We start from the raw sequence: 19,141 nt of genomic DNA, 5'->3' as shown, positions 1-19,141 counted from the left end.
CTAAATAAAAAGATTTATTAACAAACTTATAGCAAAAGCATCTTTTATAGAATAACCTGTAAATTAAGTATATACCTTACTGACTATTAATTCTCATCATATGAAATCAAATTTAATGAAATTTCTTCACATTAATCTCATGAAAAAGTAAAATATAAAAATCCAGCTTTTTTGTGATTTCAGTAAAATGAAGACATTTTTAGATATGAAATAACTGCAAGCAGCTCATAAAACTTATGTACATGAAATATTCTCAATACATTCAGACTGAAAATAGCCCAAAATACTTTTTTTAACTGCAATAATATTTTGGGTTTTGCACCAAGAAGTTGTATTTTTGTTATTTTACGAGGCATCACCAGGTACAACTGTACAACAACAACCCTTCAATATTATCACATTAAAAAAAACAAATTATCATTGTACAAATAACCATGACAATTTAATACTATAAAACTAGTATAAAATTATCACTTAAAATGTTCACAATCAATTTTTACAAAGACAGGATAAAAACATAATATAATCTAAGCCTCTATACAAATTAACATAATATCTTATCATAATTATCAATACAGTATTAAACACATGGATTTCAAGTACTAAACAATTTTGTCTCTAAGTTTATCTTTGCTAAATTGAGAAAAAATTGCTCTCCAATCTATTTGAGATATAAAAGTTAAGTGTAGATTTATAATTTCTTCTGCTAAAATTGCAAAAGAAAAACCTGAATCTTAGGTTTGCTGTTAGAAGAAGCAAAATAATTTTACAATAAATATCGAATTTAAGAGCATCACATTTTCAGGAAAACTTTATGTAAGTTGAGTGTACAAATTTCTCAATAACAGACATTAAAATGCATTAATTTTCTACTTGTAAAATACTACAATATTAATTAATATTAATTGATATAATGTCAATGTTTTGTATATAAAATTCACAAGGGTCCTTTTAGTTGATCATCATCATGAGTTTAAGGAACTCCACTGAGGTCCAAAGACACATATATCAAGACTTAGTGAAGCACTTAAAATTAAAAACCCTGCAAAAAATAATAAAAAATATATGTAGAATTAAACTGAAAATCGATTTTTGTGAGAATCTTAACTGTATTGCAACACTTCATTTTTGGGTTATTTTGTGGAATAAACATGATTTATCCAGAAATATAGGGTGAGGGAATGACCACAAAAATTTTTACTCTACTTATTGGTCCAGATCCCTCAATAATTGGTATACAAATTTAGAAAAAATATTTCCAGTCTTATTATGTCAAAAAACCTCAGCTGAGTCCCTTCAGTAAGAAAAAATAAACATGTATAATATAATAAATATATTGGTATTAGGCTCCTATTAGTGAATAAAGCTATATCTGATGAAATATTATGTAAAAAATTTAAAACGGGAAAATTATGTTGTATGGAAGATTCTCACAAGAGTTATATCATACAATGTTTCTGTTATTTAACACACATAAATATTGTACATAAAAAGATTAAAAGCTTCCAAAACAAGATCTTCAATAATAATATCTGTCATATTTTGGAATTTATAAAAAAAATAAAACTTTGTAAACTATAGACAACAGATATATAGCTTTATACACTTTGTAAGAGAGATGTCTTTGATCTAAAACACTAACATTACCCGTATATTACAACATAACAGCATTATTATACAACTTCATTAGTAAAAGGAACATGTCAACCAACAAAAGTTGTGTGAAAAAAACAAGACATCCATAAAAAGATATTCATCTATAATAACCTTTGATGCTTAGAGTTTACTTTTACTGAACTAATGTCAGATTTGAATCTGAAACTGACCATGTATAAGGGATATCCATAGCAAAATTCAAATATTGGGCTACAGACAGTATTGCACCTGGTCTCGTGGTTATAAAACTTTTTAGCTCTGTCTCATATCTTTGGATTTTAATTCTGCGACAGTTTCTGACCAATCAAATACCGAAGATCTGAGTTTGAGCTTAAAAGAATTTCTTTATAACGAATTACAGACTCTCTACTGTGACTAGCGGTTGCTAAGTATCTTCCACTGACAACAAACAATCATACTGGGAAGATTGGCCCTGTCTTCAATATTTAAATGAAATTGCACTAAGAAGTATTTTTTCAGAAGAAATGAAAATTAATAATCTACCTACTGACATGACATAGCAAAAAATAAACAAACAAAAAATCCTTCCCACTGTAAAGGTGTGGGGGATAAATATATCAATACATCATCTATATTATAGACAATTAACATCATAATCAAACTCACAGAGTTCATAAGTAAACTACTATCTACAAATCTTTCCAAATGGAAAATTAACACAAGTATTAGTAAAAATACCTTCCTATAATTGTTATGTACAAGAGCAAAATATAAATACATGTAACTTTGTCTTCAAAAGCCACAAAATATTTCTGTTACTGTATATAAGAATTTAATGTATTTAAGTGTTGCACCAAAAGGCATGACAATTAGTTTTTGCTTTACTGTGCTGTCATCACAGTAATCTTACATAAATCATGATTTTTACTTCATAAAAACTTTGTCATTTTTATTTTTTTGTCACAATCTTTTGTGTACGCAATTACTATATTAAATGTTAATGAAGTGATATAGAGTGATTATAAGTGCACCAACACACTAATGGTTGTATGGAAATTTTTTATATCTTTTTCCTGCTTAACTGGTGGAGGAAGACCTCAGGTGACCATTTCTGTCTTATTTCAGGCACAGACACTCGAGTAAAAAAATTAGATATTCCATAAACCACTCTGTCATGGACACCCCTATACTGACATTAATAAATTGAATTTTGATATGTTTGGCTGAAAAAGCAGGGTGTTAGTAAGGTTTCTTTCCATATTGGGGCTGTGTGACCTTTTTTGACCCCAGACAACCAATATTTAAAGCTAGAAATCTTCAAAACAATCTTTCATACCCATTTCAGGAATTATAAGTTAGGCTGAAAATATTACCTCACGAATGTTAACAAGGTTTTTCCATATTTGGGCTATGTGATCTAGTCTCTCATGCCAGATGATCCATATTCAAACTTGCGCTAGAATTCAATACAAGGAACCTTTGATATGTAGACTGAAACAGTAGCCTCTGAAGTGTTAACATGGTTTTTCAATACTTGGACTGTGACCTAGTTTTTGATCCCACATGACCCATATTTGAAGCTATAATTCAGCCTTTCTGATAAATTTCAAGCACATTTGGGCCAAAATAGTAGCCAAGAATTTTCCATATTTTTTGTGTGTGATTTGGTTTTTGACCCATTCAAACTTCAGCAAGAATTCATAAAAACAACTTTCTAACAAATTCCCAGGATATTTGGACTGAAAAAATTGCCTTTAAAATGTAAACAAGATATGTCTATATTTGGCTTGCTTGACCTAGTTTTTCATTCGAGATGACCCTCGTTTGAACTTGTCTGAGAATAAACATCCTTACCAAGTTTGTTGACAATGGAGGCAAAAAAAAATTGACCACTAGTGTGTTAATGAACTACATCAGGACAGATGACTGACAATCAATGATCCTAAAAGTTCACCCAGCTCAGGTGAGCTAAAAAGATAAATCTTTAACAAAGATTGTAATAGTGCGGTCCATAAGGAAACATTTATAAACTTTACAATAAATAATTATTTTGCATTTAAATAAATTATCTTTGGTTTGGTTTTAACTGGCACTGACACTATAAAGGTCACAGTGTGACATTTTAGCTAAGTGGTGGAAGACATCAGATGCCCAACTTGAATTATGGATTATTTAAGTCGCTAGTGGGCACCTGAGAAAAACCACCAACCAGCTAGATACATTCCTCACTTAAAATAATCCAAAGTTCCTGACAGGATTCAAACCTACAGGCATGAGGGGCAAGGGATTCAAATCCAGCAGCCTCACTTCTCATTTAACTGACACAACATCTTACAATATGCCAAAGAGACATAAAAAAGAACACCATATATTGCAAGAGTCACATCCCATATTTTAAAATTGTTTAAACTGCAGACTGAACATCCACTAGTGAATTGTCTATGTGTTTGGCAAAATCAGTATTTTGTATTCCTTAGATATTCTTCAGTTTACCTCTCTATACTATTGTCTGATCTATATTTAGAAATGTGGCCATACTAAAATCCAACATTTATGACCAGGGTTGTACTTGAAAAAGATTGTGTCAAAACTGGACATACAATATCAGACACAATCTAAATAAATTATTGATGCAAATAATTTTTCTTTTATAAATAATATCTATGTAATATCAAGCAAAATCCAATGTGTTAACAATTTCATGAAGTCCATGTCCATTTTACCTACGGCCAATCAAATGTCTGTTTTGCTTGGATAAAGAATAATTTATTTCTTGGTCTGAAGAAGTCATACAATTTTTCCAGAACTTCTGGATCTACTTTTGGGTGTGGCCGTCCTTTAGTATCACTCAAACATGGTGTTTCTAACGATTCCTTACTCATACAAAAAAATCCTTTTGATGCATTAAAATAAAACATTTGTTGTGAAAACTTGTGAGGAATTCCTAGGAAAGTTTCTATATTGTACAGCTCTGGGTAAGGATTAGTTATCAAAGCATCTCCATTAGTTATATGAATTTGATCCAGACGAAAAAACTCCAACCAGTTCACAAAGTAGTGGTAATACATAGATCTTTGAACAGGTCTATACCCTGTATTAACTTCTCCATTTTCATCAAGTACTAGATCTTCAAATTCTTCAATTTCTTTGTTTCTTTGTCCTTTAACAAATTTAAGTTGTGTGTAATCAGAAATGAGGCGAGTAACTGGCTCCCGCACTATTATTAACAGTTTTATTGAGCTATTCATTCTGTAGATACGTTCTGGAGTCATCAAATCAGAGAAATATGCCGGAGTTTTCTCAAGGGTAATCTGGTCCTCCAAACTAGGTGGCATCTCTTTACGATAGTACTCTAAGCCAAGCTTATACCTGTCTGTGTTGAAAAAGTGTTGTTCTTTTGCGCTAGCAACAATACTAGGATGCAAGTCGAGATATTGGAGGAGAGCTCTTGTACCTGCTTTACGAACCCCGATAATGATACATGATGGAAGACGTTGACTAGTTTTGAGATGACTGGAAGAAAGACGGGTGATATTTTGTGCATTTTGAGTCATTAAGTCCGGCTTTATGCTTAGCACATTACATGTTCCTGAACATATGACATAACAATTAAAACACGAGTATATAAGCGTTATACAGCAAATGGCAACAATAAACAAGAAGATGAGCATTTTTCGGCGGACACTCTTTGGAACCTGATACTTAAGGTATCCTTGCCACCAGTCTGTGACCTTTGACATACTGGCATACTTAATTGATGTGTCTGGAAGCCAATTTGTTGATGTGTTATGTGAGTCAAGGTTGCCTGTCATTTTGCCTGATTTCAAGATGCACATTCCTTAACTCCTGAAAAATACAAAAATAAACTAAATAATTTTATATTTATCAGCAACAATATCATTTTTGTATCACATTTAAGAATATTGAGATATAATTCACTATGTATTGTTATTTATATATCTTCATCAATGCTTTACATACCAAATGACTGAACAAGTTAAAGAAGGCCCTGTAGACAACTGCCATCATTAAATCTAGGGGGTGCTAGGTTTGCACAAAGAATCAATGGACAAAGAAACAATTATCACAAGTTTGTTTAATGTCTTGATATAGGACAATCAATGTCTGAAAGTAGGTGTTATGTCTAGATATTGAACAAAGCAACAATATCCATAAGTGTAATGTTCAGTGTTTCCAGAAATGCATGTTCTGTCTAAATTTTGTAGAAATATAAAAAATAAAAACGTCTTCGAGTAGGTGTTCTGTTAAATGTCTAAGGTTTCGACAAAGCAACAATGTCCACAAGTCTGAGTTCTGTCCAAACTATGGTCAAAGTTACAGTCATTAAGTTTGTGTTCTGTCTATATTTTTCACAACACAACAATGTCCAATGTTTACATTTTAGACACACCAACTATGGCAATATTTTTAGCCATATCCAAATTTTGGATAAAGCATCAAACTGCCAGTAAATGGGTGGTTTGTCTAGTGTTTGGATAAAGTAACAAGAGCGATCAGTAATCACATGTGTCGCCTCATGATGGCCAATTTCATGTTGGGACAAATTTTGTGACAGACGGACAGACAGACGGACAGACAGATGGACAGTGCACAACTAGACTTGGTACTGATCAATCATGTAAAGTTTGGATAAAATTGCACCAGTAGCTTATGAGGAGTAGTCCGGACAAGCTTTTGCGTATCTGGCAACACACAGAAAAAAACACCTTTTTATCAAAGGGCCATAACTCAGCCAAAAATCATTCAACCGGAAAACCCCTGCAATATTCGGAAGGACTTGAGCTACAGATCAATCCTGTAAAGTTTCATTGAAATTGCATAAGTGGTATAAGAGAACTAGTCCGGACAAACTTTAAAAATAAAAATTATTAAAGGGCCATCACTCTGACAAAAATCATTGAACCGGAAAATGCTGACAATATGCACGACTAGACTTGGTACTGATCATTCCTGTAAAGTTTGGATGAAATTGCACCAGTAGTTTATGAGGAGTAGTCCGGACAAGCTATTGTGTATCTGGCAACACACAGAAAAAAACACCTTTTTATCAAAGGGCCATAACTCGGCCAAAAATCATTCAACCGGAAAACCCTTGCAATATGCGCAAGGTCTTGAGCTACAGATCAATCCTGTAAAGTTTCATTGAAATTGCATTAGTGGTATAAGAGAAGTAGTCCGGACAAACTTTAAAATTAAAAATTATTAAAGGGCCATAACTCTGACAAAAATCATTGAACCGGAAAATGCTGACAATATGCACAACTATACTTGATACTGATCATTCCTGTAAAGTTTGGATGAAATTGCACCAGTAGTTTATGAGGGGTAGTCCGGACAAGTTTTGTGACGGACGGACGGACGGACGGACAGACAGACAGACGGACAGACGGACGACGGAGAAGTGATCCCTATATGTCGCCACTACTCCTTAGAGGCGACACAAAAATGCCTCCATAAAATTGCGTTCTGTTTAAAGTTTGGACAAAGCAACAATGCCTTCATAAGAGGATGTTCTGTCTAAAGTTTGGCCAATGCAAAAACGCCTCTATAAGAGTGTTCTGTCAAAACTTTGGCCAAAGCAACAATGCCCCCATAAGAGGATGTTCTGGCTAAAGTTTGGCCAAAGCAAAAACGCCTCCATAAGTGTGTTCTGTCTAAAGTTTGGCCTCCATAAGGGGATGTTCTGTCTAAAGTTTGGACAAAGCAAAAATGCCTCCATAAGTGTGCTCTGTCTAAAGTTTGGCCAAAGCAACAATGCCTCCATAAGGGGATGTTCTGTCTAAAGTTTGGACAAAGCAAAAATGCCTCCATAAGTGTGTTCTGTCAAAAGTTTGGCCAAAGCAACAATGCCTCCATAAGAGGATGTTCTGTCTAAAGTTTGGACAAAGCAAAAATGCCTCCATAAGTGTGTTCTGTCTAAAGTTTGGCCAAAGCAACAATGCCTCCATAAGAGGAATTGTTCTGTCTTAAGTTTGGACATAGCAAAAATGCCTCCATAAGTGTTTTCAGTCTAAAGTTTGGCCAAAGCAACAATGCCCCCATAAGAGGATGTTCTGTCTTAAGTTTGGACATAGCAAAAATGCCTCCATAAGTGAGTTCTGTCTAAAGTTTGGCCAAAGCAACAATGCCTCCATAAGGGGATTTTCTTCCTACAGTTTGGACAAAGAAGAAAATGTCTTAATAAGGAAATGGTCTGTCAAGAGTATGGACAAAGCATCTCAATGCCTCAGTAAGTGTAATCTGTTTAAAGTTCGGATAAAGCAAAAATGCCTCCATATTGAGATTTTCTGTCTAGCAAAAATGTTCTCAATTTTGTACTATATATATATCGTTATGACACAGCAACAATATCCACAATTTGTGTTTTTGACAACAAAAAGTAGGTAAGTGTGTGTTATGTCTAGTGTTTAGACAAAGCCACAATGTCAACAAGTGCTGGCAATCAAGCTGTCTGAGATACCTGTTTTTTGAAGATTACCACACCAGAATTAATTTAGAGTAATGATGCACACAAATTCATTACAGGCACAATAAAAACAAAACATGTGGTAACATATTTTAAGTTTTAAAGTATCATTATCAGAAATTTATTAAGTAGATAATTTTGAAGGATACAATTGTTTTAGTTGGTCTTTGCAAAACTGAGGCATACATGTGAACTTTTTTTGATGATCAAATGGGAGATTTTTCCTCAAAAAGAGGGAGATTTTAGAAGTTGCAATAAATAAAGAAGGAAGTTCTGACATAAAAAATAGGGAGATTGCCTAAATTTGTGAAAATACCCCTTATTTTAAGACAAGTCTTTGAAAATATGGCTGCAGAAAGTGGGAGTCTCCCGCCAAAAGTGGGAGAGTTCACATGTATGCTGAGGCATTATCAACATATGCCTCTACATTTATGCTGAAATTTTGAAAATTCACAATAAAAAAAAATAAAAATTAATATTATCTTATATCTTTACCAATAAAATATTGCATTTAAATTTCACTACTCAACTAGACAAAAAATAACAGAAGAAAAACGGTAGATTTCCATGTGATAAACTTGATGATGATGCGATAACCTAATGCATACAGTATTTTGTTAATCTTTCTTGTAATAATCTATATGTAAAATCAGTCAATTAAAGGTGAAAATAACAACTTATAGCTGTGATTTTTTTAGCAATTATGAAATTTTGTGGGCATTTTATTGGCTATTATATCATATCATGAGCATGACAAATTGTGTGAATCACAGAAAATTCAGATAAAATATTTCATATCTTTTTTACTTTAATTTTATCTCAATCTATCAGTGTGCAAAAAATTTAAATGTTAAATAACTGAATAATTGAATCTTTGAAAGTGGTGAATTTTAATGCTCAGACTTTTTCTTCTTATTCACTGTTTCTTAACATGTCACATTGACTTAAAAAGAATACATGGATTTTATACAAGGTTAAAATTCTCAAAAAGGACAATGTTTAGTGAGCTAAAAAAAAGTTTTATAATTCAATTTCTAAATAAAATAGAATTTAAGGAGGAAACAGAAGTTTAAAGCAGCATGCCTCCAGATTCATGCTAATTCTTATACAAAATTTTAAATGTATTAAAAAGTAAAATATTACCAAGTGAACACACAATGCATCTATGAAAGTCAGACTATGCAAACAAAGATATCACCCTTACTGTGTTAGTCACATAGTAGAAAAAAAGGTGATAAATACTACAAAATCAGTCTGTAATTGCATATAACATGTAAATTATTTCTTGAGTTGTGAATATTTTTACTTTTCTGAAAATTTGAATACATTTTTCTGAAGGTTGGTTTTCTTGAAATATTTTAGCTCATCTGGAACATGCAGGTTTAACTAGAACTGCCACTATCATGGCGTGAATACCCCCGCATACCACTTTGTCAGAATCAACAGTGGCCATTTAGAGCTCAAGGACAACCTCCCTGCCAAATCTGAGGTTACTAAGCCAGTGCATTGCTAAGTTATGTATTCTACATGCTTCAAATGTGAAAATGTCAAAATCAATACACTGCGGACAGGACATTCTTTAGCAATTGAGAAGAAAAGCTTTTTTTGTCAAGGTCCCTGTGACCTTGACCTTTGACCCAGTGACCATAAAATCAATAGGGGTCACCTTATAGTCATGATCAACATCCATGCCAAATATGAAGACTGTGGGTCAAAGGAATCTTAAGTTAATGGGTGGACAAACTTTTTGAAGTCAAGGCCCCTGTGACCTTGACCTTTGACCTAGTGACCTCAAAATCAATAGGGGTCATCTACTAATCATGACTAACCTCCATGCCAAATATGACGACTGTAGGTCAAAGGAATCTTAAGTTATTGGGTGGACAAGCTTTTTGAAGTCAAGACCCCTGTGACCTTGACCTTTGACCTAGTGACCTCAAAATCAATAGGGGTCATCTACTAATCATGACTAACCTCCATGCCAAATATGAAGACTAAGGGTCAAAGGAATCTTAAGTTATTGGGCGGACAAGAAAAATCCAACGGACGGCCGGACGGACGGACGGACAAGCTGATTCCAGTATACCCCCCTTACAACTTTGTTGTGCAGGGGTATAATAAAAATTCTATTTAACAGTCAGACTATCTAACAAATTGAAAAAGCAGACAATATATTTTATATCAGGGTCATTATACTATAAAGAAGAAATATTTGAACCATCCACTGAGACAACCATATGCTCTGCTCTGAATTATAACAGCTCTTATTAAATATACTAAGAGAATTTTTACAGCCACTGCATGGCACAAAGAAAATTAATGTGACAATAACATTAATGTAGATAAAATAGACACCTTAAAGGTTGACCATCATTGCAAAATTTAGAACATTGCAAGCTTGGTTTGATTGAGCTTGTTCATGAATTGGTAAATTAAATATATAATATCATATATGACCATGGTTTGTTTATATTAACTTTTTAAAAAATGCATTAAGAATTGAAAGTTACAACCCTAGATCCTAATGAAACTTTTAATATAAAATATACATTATTCTTTAATTACATCCAGACTTATTTGAACATAAAATCAATTATTTTTAAAAGTGTAATCACATGCTTATTTTTTCTCATTTACACTGAAGCACAAGCCAGAATTATTGATCATAGAGTTATTGATCTTTTTATTTCAGAATTATTGACTTTAGAAATATTGACAGTCTTAACCTTAGAATTATTGACCTTTTCATGCCAAAATATTTACCATAAAAAAGTTATTTACCTTTTAGTGCCATAACAACTGACCTCTTCAAACCAGAATTATTTACTTTTTCATGCCAGATTACCACAATTAATGTTCATGTTAAATCTGACACTGATATTATTCAGATGCTTGAGGTCTGCCAAACTATCCCAGTACAACAAACTGGAATGGTTAAAACACATTCAAAATACTGCTGCTGACTTCTATAAATCTGAGGTATCTGGTAAATTAAATAGGTATCTGGAAAATTTAATTTACCAGAAATCTGGAATCAATTACAGAATTATTATTTTATGACCTTTCAGCATTTATTAGCTCACTCAGTTGGATAATTCAGACTACAGGTGTATATAATGGGAACAGCAGAATTTTATTCCTTTATTGTAGTTCTGAAGGTTTCTATTTTTCTCTCTATTATTTTCTCAGCATTAAAATCTATTTCTATCTTAGCTGATTGGATGCTACCAAAGTTATCAGTGTCAGATAAGCTTGTTGGTTAGGTATTTTTTGTTTGTTTGTGATTAGCTTTAATTGTCTGTTTATTTATTTTTGTGTGATCATTTATGATTTTGTTAAATGTTTTTACATTCATTTTCTGCTTGCGCATTCATTGTCTATTTATGTATTTATGATTGTTGAATGTTCATATATTCATTGTCTGTTTATGTACTCAAGATTATTCATGCATTCATTGTCTTTTTATGTATTCACATTTGTTCATGTATTCATTGTTTATTTACATGTATGTATTCATGATTATTCATGTATTCATTGTCAATCTATGAATTCATGATTATTCATATATTCATTGTCTATTTATGTATTCATGATTATTCATGTATTCATTGTCTATTTATGTATTCATGATTATTCATGTATTCATTGTCTATTTATGTATTCATGATTATTCATGTATTCATTGTCTATTTATGTATTCATGATTGTTCATACTATTCATTGTCTATTTATGTATTCATGATTATTCATGTATTCATTGTCTATTTATGTATTCATGATTATTCATGTATTCATTGTCTATTTATATATTCATGATTATCCATGTATTCATTGTCTATTTATGTATTCATGATTATTCATTGTCTATTTATGTATTCACATTTGTTCATGTATTCATTGTCTATTTATGTATTCATGATTATTCATGTATTCATTGTCTATTTATATATTCATGATTATCCATGTATTCATTGTCTATTTATGTATTCATGATTATTCATTGTCTATTTATGTATTCATATTTGTTCATGTATTCATTGTCTATTTATGTATTCATGATTATTCATGTATTCATTGTCTATTTATATATTCATGATTATTCATGTATTTATTGTCTATTTATATATTCATGATTATTCATTGTCTATTTATGTATTCCATTTGTTCATGTATTCATTGTCTATTTATGTATTCATTGCCAGTTTATGTACTCACTATCCATTTATGTATTCATTGCCATTTTATGTATTCATTGCCAGTTTATGTATTCATTACCAGTTTATGTATTCATTGACAATTTATGTATTCATTGACTGTTTATGTATTCATTGCATGTCTATGTATTCATTGACAATTTATGTATTCATTGTCTGTTTACGTATTCATTGTCTGTTTATGTATTCATTGTCTGTTTATGTATTCATTGTCTGTTTACGTATTCATTGTCTGTTTACGTATTCATTGTCTGTTTATGTATTCATTGTCTGTTTATGTATTCATTGTCTGTTTACGTATTCATTGACTGTTTATGTATTCATTGACTGTTTACGTATTCATTGACTGTTTATGTATTCATTGACTGTTTATGTATTCATTGACTGTTTACGTATTCATTGTCTGTCTATGTATTCATTGACTGTTTATGTATTCATTGCATGTCTATGTATTCATTGACTGTTTACGTATTCATTGTCTGTTTATAAGTTCAATCAATTGATTGATTTTCATGGTGTATTAATTTCTGTACAACTTGAAATAAAATTAAACACCAATTTTGAAATTGTTATTCATTAATTAATAACAAATAATAAAACAGAAAGTTTTACAATAAATCAGAGGTCATGTAATCATCATACCAATCATAACTTGACACAAGCATCCTACTAAATTCTCTCCAAAAAATGATTAACTATGTATCCAGGACAGTTTTCTATTTGATAGACAGAATAATTTCAAAACTTATCTGAAAGGATTCTCAATCTATTTAAATTTTGATCCACCATGTCACAGACTTGCCAATAAATGCACGAAATCAAGTGCCAAGACCTCCAGTAAATATTTACAGATGAATACAGTCTTGAAGAAAGAAATTGGTTTTTCTATAGTGAGAGAGGTTATTTAACACTCACAATCATTTTTGAATGACATTTTATCAAGAATGTTATCTTTACCATAAATCATGTCCTGTTGTATTTTTCCCTACTCTTGATGATATATTTCAAGCTTAATGGATTCAACATTTTCCAATTGTCTGATTCAAGAATTGTCTGATTCAAAACTATTTCTTTTGTGATTTTTTGAGAAAAAACACAACAAAAGCAGTTTTTTTATGACAGTTGAATTGTTGAATTTCATAAATAGACTTTTTTCCAGCTTCTTTCTTTGGAACTATCAGTTTTGAGGATAAGGGATTAATATCACATTGTAGAAATTCTAACAATTGTGGTCCTTCAAGGTGCTATACTCCTCCATATCCTACACTAACCTGACCAACATTAAAAACTATTTTAAGCACATTATAATAATATGTTACTTAGTATGTTAAATTTCATAAATCAATATCATCATTTTTATTTTCTATTTACACAATATAAAATTGTGTTTTACCTTGAACATTCAATATAAGTATTTTCAAAACATGAAATATTCATAGAAAAAATGCTATTTTCTTTTTAACAACATTTGTATTTTATTTAAAAACAACTTACTTTAGACAGCAATATAATATACCATGTACATCACATCATCTTTACATTATAAGAGGATATATCTTGTCAATTACTCTCTTATAACGTAACACAATCTTTTCCTGGTGTTAAAAGAAATGAAACACTTAATACAATAGCCAATTAAAAAGAAATTCAAGATTTCAGACATCCCTTCAGGTATTTAATACACACCTTAATACCCAATTAACCAAGTTTTTAGCAGGTGATACCTATGTAAGTGCTTACCCTTACACTTTTTTTTTTATCAAAGTTCAATCAAGCTGCAATACTCTTACATTGTAACTGACAAATTATGAAAATATATTGAAATTTTCCCTAAAAATGATGAGTGGTTTTGTCCAAAATAAAATGATGGACAAATTCATTTATAATACTTAGCTTGGTAATGGCTAAAGTATAAAACAAGCTAGTTCTGCTGTTAGCCTAGGTCAAGATAATTGGCATAGTTATCTTATATGCATCTAGACCCAGCAAACCACCCACAACCTCCTTACATATTTATTTCCTATCAAATTATATTGAGATAATTCAGTAAAAGTCTCAACTTTTATACTGGCAAAGTATCACATTTAAATTTATACAGGCTGTCTTGTGGGAAACTCCCTAAAGTAACCAACTATAACTAGAATCTTTAAGTTTTTTTGCCATATATTCACACAAGTGTGAAAGAATTTGAATGTAGTATTTGAATGTAACTGCTATCTTTTCCACATTTCAAGTTTTGTATTACTGCTATGCCTCTGTATTTCAAATTGTCAAGGAATTTCAACAATAACACACAAGTTCTCTAGAGTTCAGTTCATGTTAACTTTTCTATACATTTTTGATTACAAACAAATAAGATACGGTACTATTTCATATAAACATTTACCAAATGGTTCATGAGAAGCACATGCTTCAGTATAATTTAGTTATACTAGAACTGCTTTATCTAACAAAAGATGTGTATGATATGCCACTACAAAGATTATCTACCCTTCTAGTATAAACAAGAAAAGCATTGATGCAAAGCATCAAAGGGCGTCCAAGCAAGAAATGCAGCAAGTGAAGATGAACTAGTACACATATGATGACAAGATATTCTTATAAACTACCAGAAATGTATACCACTTATGAATGAGCGGACGAAAGACATTGTTCATTATGAACTTTGATTGGCATGCTAGAGATTAGAATATTACTTGTTATTTCTTTATGATCGTGGTTATTAATAGCAACGGATATACATGTATGCAATCATTTATAATCCATATGTGTAACGCATGATCAACACGTACCACACATTTGTCCCTTATTATGTACATGTTATCGCTATTAGCGAAGACCCCCTTAAGGTATCTGTTCACACTTTAAGTTAGTAAAAATATGACACTGGTTATATTACCATGTTGATCATGTTGAGCATAATTGTTTATTATACAATAATTGTAATATCTATTAATTTTAATTTAAAAAAAATACAAATTTTATGAATATTGTTTTCTTTTATTCTTTTTTGTGTTTTATGTGCTATTTTAATACTGAGTTTTTACTACTCTTTTTTATTAAAATTGTAAAATAAATTTTAAGAATTCAATTGTCATATTGACCGACGATTATAAGTCAAAGCTTAACTGGAAAAAGTCAGTAAATTATGGTTTATCTTTCAATATATAATATTGTTTATTCTTAAACCATGTACATGTACATTGTATTTTTCTTTATCATTTTTTAAATTATCGATCAATTGAATAATTCATAAAATCTAATTTGTAACTTTGAATAATTCCTCGACATCTTTACTAAACACGGATAACAAATTGAATAATTAAAAAAAATGTTTCAAAGTTGATAATGTCATTTTAATACCAAAAAAAATACTATTCGCCGGTCACTAGTAAATCCTGGTCAAAATAGACCGGGAGAGACCGGCATTTACCGATAGGAGTGATAAAAAGATATATCTATAAATAGGTTTTTGGAATATTTAGGTCATCAACTGATCATTCTAGGATACATGTACAACAATAACATACCATGACATGATAACCGACTGTGTACTACAAAATGATAAATAAAAAACCCCGAAGAGCGCGATTTATTGACGGAAAAGGTTATTTCATTTGTAAATGTTTGCATTGCGAAAATTCATTGTAACATATCGCGACATTTCATTCTTATTTAATAATCAAGCACCCTCATACCGATCGGAATTTTCGGCTTTTATTATGACCGACTAAAAGGCTCGAGAAGTTGCTGTCGCCCTTTCACAAAATCTGATCTCATTCCATAAGAGCGCCGCGCTTCGGCGCGGACGCCAACAAAGGAAGTAGAGGAATAAATATATGACATCATTATGTCAAAATGCCAAATAAATAAATTGATGTTAATTTCTGAGTTTCAAGACTAAACTATTCAATGTTTGATAGCCACTAATAGATGTAGATCTATCAGAATATCACTTTAAACTTGATTTTTAAACAAGAGCGATCAGTAATCACATGTGTCGCCTCATGATGGCCAATTTTATGTTGGGACAAGTTTTGTGACAGACAGACAGACAGACAGACAGTGCACAACTAGACTTGGTACTGATCATTCCTGTAAAGTTTGGATAAAATTGCACCAGTAGTTTATGAGGAGTAGTCCGGACAAGCTTTTGTGTATCTGGCAACACACAGAAAAAAAACACCCTTTTATCAAAGGGCCATAACTCGGCCAAAAATCATTCAACCGGAAAACTCGTGCAATATGCGCAAGGACTTGAGCTACAGATCAATCCTGTAAAGTTTCATTGAAATTGCATTAGTGGTATAAGAGAAGTAGTCCGGACAAACTTTTAAAAATAAAAATTATTAAAGGGCCATAACTCTGACAAAAATCATTGAACCGGAAAATACTGACAATATGCACAACAAGACTTGGTACTGATCATTCCTGTAAAGTTTGGATGAAATTGCACCAGTAGTTTTTGAGGAGTAGTCCTGACAAGCTTTTGTGTATCTGGCAACACACAGAAAAAAACACCTTTTTATCAAAGGGCCATAACTCGGCCAAAAATCATTCAACCGGAAAACCCGTGCAATATGTGCAAGGACTTGAGCTACAGATCAATCCTGTAAAGTTTCATTGAAATTGCATTAGTGGTATAAGAGAAGTAGTCCGGACAAACTTAAAATAAAAATTATTAAAGGGCCATAACTCTGACAAAAATCATTGAACCGGAAAATGCTGACAATATGCACAACTAGACTTGGTACTGATCATTCCTGTAAAGTTTGGATGAAATTGCACCAGTAGTTTATGAGGAGTAGTCCGGACAAGTTTTGTGACGGACAGACAGACAGACAGACGGACAGACAGACGACGGAGAAGTGATCCCTATATGTCGCCACTACTCCGTAGAGGCGACACAAAAATGAACTAAATATTAAGAATGCAATATCAATGATTCTTGTGTATCAGTCAGGATTATCTACTGTTTGCACACATAAATCGGCTGCTGTCACAGACAGCAATATCTAGCTATCAGGTAACTGTTTAGCAGAAACTTGACAGAGCCTTGTTACTGCCATAAACAGTTACCCGTGAGCCAGATTTTCTGGTCTGTACCGGCAGCCAGTGTAAGATCCTTATATGTGACATGCTGCATTATGTTTTTTTCTTCCCCCCCCCCCCCCTCATTTCCCTGGATGATGTCAAGGTCATATAGCAGTTTTCCTGTTTTCAATGGTATAAAGTACTAAAGAATACCAATTGTGCATTTCTTCAGGATAATATATTTACTGAAGTATACTGCAGCATATTTTTCCACCAGGTTGTACCCACTTTCCAATGAATAGGATCTGATTGGCAGGATATCAGATAGTTTGGCAAAAACTTTAATGGCACAGAAAGCATAAATGAGTCTAAGTCAGCAGCTTCAACAACTTATGTAGCCTTAGAGGTCCCTCCCTCACTGTTGTATTAACATAAGTATACTTCTAATTGACTCACAACAAAAACATGTAAGTACCATCTCTTTAACAAACACAAAATATAAAAATTCAAGTTAAATATCCAGTTAAATATCCATCACAAATCTGTATGTATAAATACATTCTGGCAATTTTTAATGTTTTAACATCTAAATTGGTGTCAGCAACAGATTCTACTCATTCAATCAGTGCAGACCAGGATCAAACGTCACATCAATGCCATCATGGTCTGCACTATTTGATATTCAGCCAATATTTATTTGAAATTTGCCCTAAAAATATTAATGGTTCTATCCAGATTGAAAGATGGACAAGTCCATTTAAGGTATTTAGCATGGTACCGGTATTTGGTCTTTCTTTTCTAAAAGTAAAACTATCATAAAGCATGACAATAACAATAATTATGTTAGAGAACTCCCCAAAGATGAGCAAATATAGACCCCTTGGTCTCCATTAACACCTACATAATCACCCAATAAATAAACCATCAGGCATTTATAGAATATACAGAAATTATCTCCACAGAAGGTTACAGTAATTGTTGGACAATTCAAGAAAGACACACATGTACAGCACAAAAAACATCATGCCAGCCAGGGTATATATTGGTCAAATAAAAAAGAAAATAGAAAAAAAGAAAAGTTCAAAAGTTAGATTTAAAAAGAAAAGTTTTTTTTAATGATGGTGCACTAATAAAAGTTTGGTGCACTAATAAAAGTTTCATGGTGATGTTACAGTTATTATAAATGATCATTAGCTATTATATAAGCACTAATTTTTCCATAATGGTGGGCCATTGTTACAGTTTTTATCAATATTGTATAGCTAAAAAATTAAGAAATTAAAATAATGTTGGACCAATTGGTAAACAAATTCTAATGATAAAGTAATAAATCATTTCATTTGTAAATAAATTACAGTTATTTTTAAATGATAGTGAGATAGTTAATTAAGTTTATAAATGATGTTTGGGTAATGGGAGAATTCTTTCAAGATGGGCTAATTAAAATAAATGAAGTTTTTTAATGATTGTGGGCATGTACATTAAAAAACTCAATTAAAATTTGTGAATGAGTACAGGGTACTGAATTATGGAAGGATATACAGTTCAAGTTTTTGTGCCAATAAACTAATTAATAATTTTTAATGACTGTGTAGGAGAAATTAATCAATTCTAATTATATCAAATAATGATGATGATATAAAGAATTTTAAATGAAGGGTTTGATTTCTTGGAATTGAAGTGAAGTAACTACAAAATGCTTTACAACAAAACCACCATATTCTCCACACAAAATAAAACGGTATAATATTATAGTATTTATTTCTGTACAGACTCAGGTTTTCATTAA

General features: G+C 31.7%; 1 protein-coding gene across 2 annotated transcripts in view; it reads right to left on the bottom strand.

Annotated features, from left to right (window-relative positions):
• Positions 1-1,007: 1,007 nt before the first annotated feature.
• Positions 1,008-19,141, bottom strand: part of LOC132722912 (heparan sulfate glucosamine 3-O-sulfotransferase 5-like) — a 128,792-nt gene continuing 110,658 nt past the window's right edge. For both annotated transcript variants that reach the window (XM_060707529.1, XM_060707528.1), the window contains one exon: positions 1,008-5,463. In XM_060707529.1, the coding sequence (XP_060563512.1) occupies positions 4,341-5,453 (1,113 nt within the window). In that variant the 5' untranslated portion in view covers positions 5,454-5,463 and the 3' untranslated portion in view covers positions 1,008-4,340. The remainder of the gene's footprint in view (positions 5,464-19,141) is intronic.

Source organism: Ruditapes philippinarum, unplaced genomic scaffold, assembly GCF_026571515.1.
Source record: "Ruditapes philippinarum isolate M1 unplaced genomic scaffold, ASM2657151v2 ctg2494_1_1_1_1, whole genome shotgun sequence".
In the NCBI taxonomy this organism is placed as follows: Eukaryota; Metazoa; Mollusca; class Bivalvia; order Venerida; family Veneridae; genus Ruditapes; species Ruditapes philippinarum.
This window is presented reverse-complemented; position numbering and strand designations above follow the sequence as displayed.